The sequence below is a fragment of the Lotus japonicus genome, chromosome 2, assembly GCF_012489685.1.
Source record: "Lotus japonicus ecotype B-129 chromosome 2, LjGifu_v1.2".
NCBI lineage: Eukaryota > Viridiplantae > Streptophyta > Magnoliopsida > Fabales > Fabaceae > Lotus > Lotus japonicus.
In genome coordinates, this window is record NC_080042.1 from 95,188,475 (window position 1) to 95,195,945 (window position 7,471).

Consider the following 7,471-nt stretch of genomic DNA (forward strand, 5'->3'; position numbering starts at 1 on the left):
AAATTATATATGTCAATTTGCTTAAATATATAAAAATGTCAATAAGTATATAATATCAAGATATTATGATAAATTTCTAATATATAGACATCATCAATGGTAAAATATATTTATAAAATTCATATTTACAATGTGACAGAAAAATACTAATCATTTTTACTTAAATAGGCTAGCCTATAAGGCTTAAAAGACTTTTTGAATAGTCTGAGCCTAGCCTTTTTAACTAAATATGCTTTTCAAAAAGCCTTAGCCTTGCCTATTTACCAATTTGGCATGGTCTGGCCTGGGCCTGTGTAGGCTAGGTCATAGGCCCCTATGAACGGTCTGGCCTATTCCCACCCCTAGTCGTGTTCATGTACACCAAAATCTAGCAACATCTACATATATAAGTTTTTCTTTTTATCGCTATCTTTCTGTCATATCACATCACATATTATATTTACCACTCATATCTCTTCTCTTTTTTATCTCACTTTTGGTAACTACATCATGTTGGTGCTCACAAAATATTTTCTTGTTGTCTATTTATTAAAATTTTATATTGACAAGAGATATGATAAAAATATTCCTTATAAAGAATCAATATTCAAAAAATCAAACCGGTCACCGAATTAGTCGAGGCATTCAATGTTCAACGCTCGAACATGTAGAAATTAAATAAAATTTTAATATTATTTACTATAATATGTAATATATTAACATAAAATATTAAGAAATTTTTAGACAATTAAATTTCAAAATCATAAACTATTCATCTTATATAATTTAGTGATAAAATATATTTTTTGTTGTCAAAAAAAATAATAAAAGGTTAGGTTTTTTTATATTTAAAAATAATCGCATCTTAATTTTCCTCTTATAAACAAAAAAAAAATAAAAAATAAAAAATAATAATAATAATAATAATAATAATAATAATAATAAAAGGCAATAAAAACTTATTGGTTCAACCGGATTTTCAACACCAATTCTAGACTAGTTTAATAAGTTTATGGATGGTTTTGAAATATATATGTCAGTTTTTAGATGACTGAATTGATTACCATATTGATTCCTAGTAAAACCGGTTGGACCAATTGATCTAGTCCAGTTTCTATGAAAAATAGAGTAACTCGTATTTTTAAGCTAGTATGGTAGAGTTAGTCCTAACATAAATTAAAAAATCTGTACATTTCTGATCCCACCATGCACATTTCATATGTGCTTGAGCATGTAGATACCCTGGTGGTGTGTGTTGATTCAGAATGATGTATTGCTACATCATGAAGACAAAATCATTAAAACAAAAATCACAAATTACATTTGAAGGATATTTTGATGCTTTTGGAGCAATAACTGGGACATGGATCCAACAGTGCTGATTTTCATGTCTATTATAATCTAAGCATATGCACATGCACTTGCCTCCATCGATCTCTCACCTTGACCATTTGAAAATTTTGACGGGCATGTGACTCCACGTTGGGTGCTGGCATGTACTTAGAGAATATGGTTTATGTTTTCCAGTGTCTTAGCCATTCTGTACCAAAGAGCTTGTCAATTGGGAAAGTGTAATTTCGAGAGCTGAATGTAAGAAAAAACAAAATATAGCTGGCCAAATTCAATTTCAATGGTACTGCGATTGCACCACCACTGCAAGATAGTAGAGTATGGCTCTCATTTCTCCAAGTCTCTCCTTTTTCCATCTCTGCTCTCGTGTTACATCAAATTGAGACAATTCATGATTCATGATTCGAAGGAATTGACAAACTATAGTACGTACATGATTTACAAATTATAATTGATAGCATTGTAATGTACTAACTACTAAGTATGCCGGTGTCTTATAATCACTCGTCATATATATGGTTGTTTCTACATCTAAATCAATCAATCTTTGTTTAATTTGATTTTCAATTTGCACAATGTTTCAAAAGGAAAACAAATCAAAATGTAAATAAGAAAAAGGAAAAAAAAAAAAAAACAGTGACATAGTAGATAAATTTTCTCTGATACCACCATGAGCCGCGTGGTCTTCTCTTCAGCATAAGCTTTCAATCATCAAATAATTGACGGTCTTTTGTGTCTATAAATTGTCAGCTCCAAAATTGCCATATTCATTATTTTCTAACTCATTCGATAGTTCATAGAGGTAAAGCTATTATATATATCTTCTGCCTTCTTTCCATATTAAATAGTGTTTAACTATTCTTATACTTTCCATTTTAATGTTTAATATATTATACTTGAATCTTTTCTGTAGAACCCGTAGCACATATCCACCAATTATTGGAGCTTGCATGGTAGTCGAAGCCAGTCTCTGATAACATCTTGATTAAAGCGACCTCCTCAACCAGGTATTCAATTAGCTAGGGGACTGCTGATATCTTCTTTCCCCATTTTGCGTTTATATTATTTCTTATTCTACCTTGATAATTGTGACATGTTAATTTTATGACGAGTATATTTTTTGTATGACTTTGATAAACTTACTATGTGTGATATTTCAATGAGACATGGTGACACAATTTTATTACTGGAATAACGATGGGACAAAGCTTTTAAGAAAACCCAAAGTCAACATATACAAGATTTGACGTCTAGCTAGCGTTTAATAAAATATGAACAGTACGTGTTGAAAGTAAAAAGAATGAGAAAAAGTTTGATGCACCGACGGTGTAAAGTTTTTTTACACCGTCAACCAATCAAATTTCAAGGATGTGAGAAAATCTCTGATTTCATTTAATTTCATTAATTGACATGTCGCATCCTTAAAATCTGATTCGTTGACGGTCGGTACATCAAAATTAAACTCAAAAAGAATTAATTATGAAAAGAGATATGAGATATTTGAGCTCCTTACTTCATTTTCACTTTATTTTATTTTATTTTTTAATCAAATTACTCATCTCATAACATCTCTTAAATTTCTCTTTTATCCATCTCTTTTCGAATGGGAATGAAACTTAACTCAAGTGAAATAAAAAAAAATTATAAGATTTTTTAGTGTAGATATTGGAAATTCAATAATTTAAGATTTTCAAAGTAGACAATTTAGATGAATATAAATATATGTTTTTAAATTTAGATTGATCATCGAGTCAATTGAGGTGTTGCGTCAATTGTTACACTCTGATTTTTTTTTTTTACAGTAAATGTTAGTTGTACCACTCTGATATCATAATTTTAAATGATATTAATTAATTCAAATATAATTTAAAAAGTGTATTTTATTATATAAATGGGTTTCTCCTACACTACGTTGGGGTAGCATGTTTCTCCTACCACAGCCAGTGATGCTGGGTCCGATACCCTGCAGCCACACCACTTTCGATGTGTCTATGTAAATAACCCTTTCATTCCAAGGTTGACCGAGTCAACCAAACCTGCCAAGTAGACCTTTTATTCCATATATATATATATATATATATATATATATATCATCATAGATAGTAGGCTTGGGGGAGAAATTAAGCTTGAGGTTCTGGGACTCTCATCCAAGTCCTTATCTACCAAAAAAATACTCATAGTAAATAGGCAACTTCTTTCATACACCTAATGGAGGGTTTTGTACTTCTTTCTTTCTTTTGTCATGTTTTCTTTGGGTGTTAGCAAGTTTTTCTGTTTTTTATTTCCTCTATCTTCTTGTGCTGATTAGCACCTTTGTATTTGGGTTAGCACCCTTTGTGCTATATTTAAATACAATTGCTTGGCTTATTAAAAAAAAAATTAGTTGAGAAAAAAAAATAAGAAATTGATATAATATATAATATATAAATAGACAAATAAAGAAAAAATTAAAAGTGTCTGAAATGTGTTGTTACTGTAGTGGTTCATAAGTCAATATGTATATAAAACTTTATTTTTTTACGGTAAACATAGAATAGACATTAATCCACACTCCTATATATACACTAATATCAAGTGAGAGATAGAAAGATACGAGAGAGAAATAAGAGATATGATAGATTGTATGATGAAAAAAGAAAAATAGATATAGAAAGAAAATAAGTGAAAATGAGATAAAAGAAAAAGTGAAATGTGAATAAATAAACTCTACTCTAACCTTATCTTTAGTTGACTTGAAATTAAAACATATATATTGGTTGTTGGTACACTATGAAAGAAATTTAAGGTATAGAAAAGATAATAATAAAATCGTAATGGGATGTTTAAATCAATCAAATAAAAATATCGGATAAGGTGCATGACCCACCCATCTAAGCTAAAGTAATTTGACCTAAATATAATTTATCTTGAGAGTGATTTAATTTAGACAACCTAATCAATGTCAATTGTATGGTGAGCAATGTCAAAAACTAAATCACGCATAAAGGACCATATTTTTTTTACTATTAGCACTTAATACATTAATGTAGCTAAATTTTATTTGTAGAAAAACTCAGATTGTTTGGAAAAAGTTTGATTGACACTCTAATTTAAGTGGAAATGAAGTAGGCTAGAGAAGATGACTGAGCTAAAAGTAATTGTAGGTGAATGGTCATAATTCGAATTCTGATGATAAATAATTTGTACTAATTTACTAACAACTAATATTTATATATTTAAAAAAAGTGGAAATGAAGTAGAGAGAAGAGAAAGATAGGAAGGAAAGAGAGAAAAAAAAAAGATATGTGATGAATAATATAATTAAAAGAGGAAAGAAATAGATAAAAAATAACGTGAAAATGAAGTGTGAATGAATTATAGCTCGTGTTATTATTTTAGTACACAAAATCATAAAATAAGTATATCAACCTGTCTGGACATTAAACAAGAAGACATGTAATCTACCTTTGTCTCCAAGGACTCAAAACGTTTTCATCAAGGACGAAAAATAAATAGAAGAAGCAATAGAACCAAAAACACTTGTTGTCCTCATCGATCTCCCTCTATGTCTATTGCTTCAAAGACGAAATAAACAGGAAAAATGGAAGAACCAAAACTGTTTGTTCTTGTCTTCTTCTTCTTCCTCTTCTTCTTATATATGCCCAAATGCTTGCTTCAAAGAAAACCTCAATTGTTTGTTTTTCTTTTTAACATCACCTCCTCACCTTAATTTTCTCTCAGCAAGCTAGTATGGACTCGATTTCAGACCCACCCTTTCAGAAGGCATACAAGTTCCTATTGGACAAGACCCAAAACCATGAAGAGAATCATGATTTCAAAGTGGTTGAGGAATGCGAGCTTCCAATGATCGACCTGAGCCGCTTAGATGAGATTGTGAAGGAAGAGATAGCAAGGGCTTCACAGGAGTGGGGTTTCTTCCAAGTTGTGAATCATGGAATTTCCAGGGATGTTTTTACTAGGTTGAGATGTGAGCAAGAGAAAGTGTTCAAGCAACCATTTCAAAAGAAGATCAAAGAAGACAAGTTCTTCAACTTCTCCGCCGGTAGCTACCGTTGGGGAACACCCACCGCCACCTGCCTTAGACAGCTATCTTGGTCGGAAGCATTTCATATTCCTTTATCCGATATAATAGATCACTCTAATGGATCAAGCACTACTCTACTTAGGTAATTAATATTCACCTTATCCTATATTCACTTTTTTTATTTTCCTAGTACTTAATTCTAATGTGTATTCTTTAAATAAAATTATTATTAACACTCATTTTAATATTTTCTATTTAAAAAATAATGCATAATATGATTTTCGTCGACATATAAGTTGACAATGCTTTTAACTTCCACAAATGTTTACAACGGTTAAAAATTCTAACTGGCACTTTTTTAGTGGGTGTTGTAAATGTCATTGATTTGTTGGATCTAACGGTTATAAACCAAGCCTAATTTATTTAAATGGATGCATATATGTTTGCAGTTCAACAATAGAACAATTTGCTACCATAGTGTCCAACCTTGCGCAAACATTAGCGGATATATTGGCGGAGAGAATAGGTGATAGGTCAAGTTTCTTTAAGGAGAATTGCGTGCCCAAAACTTGTTATCTACGATTGAATCGATATCCTCCATGCTCCATTGCTGATGGGATTCATGGTTTGATGCCACACACTGACAGTGACTTCCTCACCATATTATATCAAGATCAAGTTGGAGGTTTGCAATTGGTCAAAGATAACAAATGGGTCGCTGTTAAACCAAACCCCAACGCTCTTATAGTCAACATTGGTGACTTATTCCAGGTACTAATTATTGAACCCTATATAGAATGAAATTATTTCTAATTTGTGCATCTAATTAACCTATTGGTTAACATTATTGTCCAACTATATATTTGTAGGCATGGAGTAATGGGATCTACAAGAGTGTTGAGCATCGAGTTATGACCAACCCAAAAGTAGAAAGGTTCTCAATGGCATATTTCTTTTGCCCTTCAAATGCTACTGTGATAGAGAGTTGCACACAACCCTCTATTTACAAGAAATTCAGCTTTCAAGAATACAGACAACAAGTTCGAGATGATGTTCAGAAGCTAGGTTCCAAAATAGGCCTGCCTAGGTTTCTCACATCAGTGCATAATTATCAAGATTATTATGAATATAGAATTTTCAACATCGACTAGGTTATATATGTCATATGTATAGACTCGAGGAATATGTACTTCTATAGAGAATTCAAGGCCCCATGATTGTGTCAATGTATCCTTCTGTTAGTACAGTACTATATATAGAACTCACGGCCGCCGGTAGGAAAGCTGGTTTTTTGTGTGTAATAAAACTATAAAAGTATCCTCCTCGTAGGGGATTATGGATTTTCATCAACTCTTGATTGATTATAGGTCCAAGCTCATGATTGATTATATAGGATAGGTAAGCCGTAAGCCTATTATGTTATTTGGGCAAAAAAAAAAATGGGTTGTCTAAATAATCCTAGCTAAAAATTGGGTTAAATCACCCTTGGTGGGGTGTTCCAATAATATTACAACATGTGTCTTTATTAATCCAACTCATTTTATTAAAAGGTTAAATATGTTTTAGTCCTAAACTTAAACTGAAATTTGAATTTTGTCCCTAATATGCACAAGGATTTCCTTGTGTAAAGTTATACCACCAAATAAATTGTCCCTTCTATCCTTACTCCAAAAATTAATACCATCTTCATCCTTCTCATCATCTTCATCATTTTCAACCCAAAACAACTCAGATTCATCCCGCCCAAACCCAGATTAAGAAAAACATAATTTCATCTTCATCATCACCATTCATCATCATCTTCAACCACTATACCCACATCCACAAACCCCACCCAAACCCAGATTCATCAAAGCACAACCTATAACCTCAACACCTCCCAAGGAGATTGAGAAATCAAACCCAGAATTTTGTTGATTTTCTTTTACCAAAATTGCGACACATTATTTACAATGAGATTGCAATACTTCATTACAGAATCAGTAGCAAAGCAATTCAAAACAAAAGGATTCGTTCGAATAGGATCACAACGCTACATTCAAAGCCATCAAATGGATCAGACCAAAACAAGCAATGGTTTATGGGAATCGGAAAAGTCTGAACCAAAATAAATGGTTT

At 31.6% G+C, this 7,471-nt stretch overlaps 1 protein-coding gene across 1 annotated transcript; it reads left to right on the forward strand.

Annotated features, from left to right (window-relative positions):
• The first annotated feature begins 2,098 nt into the window (after positions 1-2,098).
• On the forward strand, positions 2,099-6,703 carry LOC130741419 (gibberellin 2-beta-dioxygenase 8). The gene is made up of 5 exons (XM_057594318.1): positions 2,099-2,131; positions 2,243-2,336; positions 5,050-5,495; positions 5,803-6,124; positions 6,223-6,703. Exons 3-5 carry the CDS (start codon positions 5,059-5,061, stop codon positions 6,502-6,504), a joined length of 1,041 nt encoding a protein of 346 aa, XP_057450301.1. The 5' UTR covers positions 2,099-2,131; positions 2,243-2,336; positions 5,050-5,058; the 3' UTR covers positions 6,505-6,703.
• Positions 6,704-7,471: the final 768 nt, after the last annotated feature.

Coding starts and splice junctions, on each gene's coding strand:
- LOC130741419 (XM_057594318.1), top strand. CDS start 5,059: ATGGACTCGATTTCAGACCCACCCTTTCAGAAGGCATACAAGTTCCTA. Junction 5,496..5,802: donor TCAAGCACTACTCTACTTAG/GTAATTAATATT, acceptor ATATGTTTGCAG/TTCAACAATAGAACAATTTG. Junction 6,125..6,222: donor ACATTGGTGACTTATTCCAG/GTACTAATTATT, acceptor ATATATTTGTAG/GCATGGAGTAATGGGATCTA.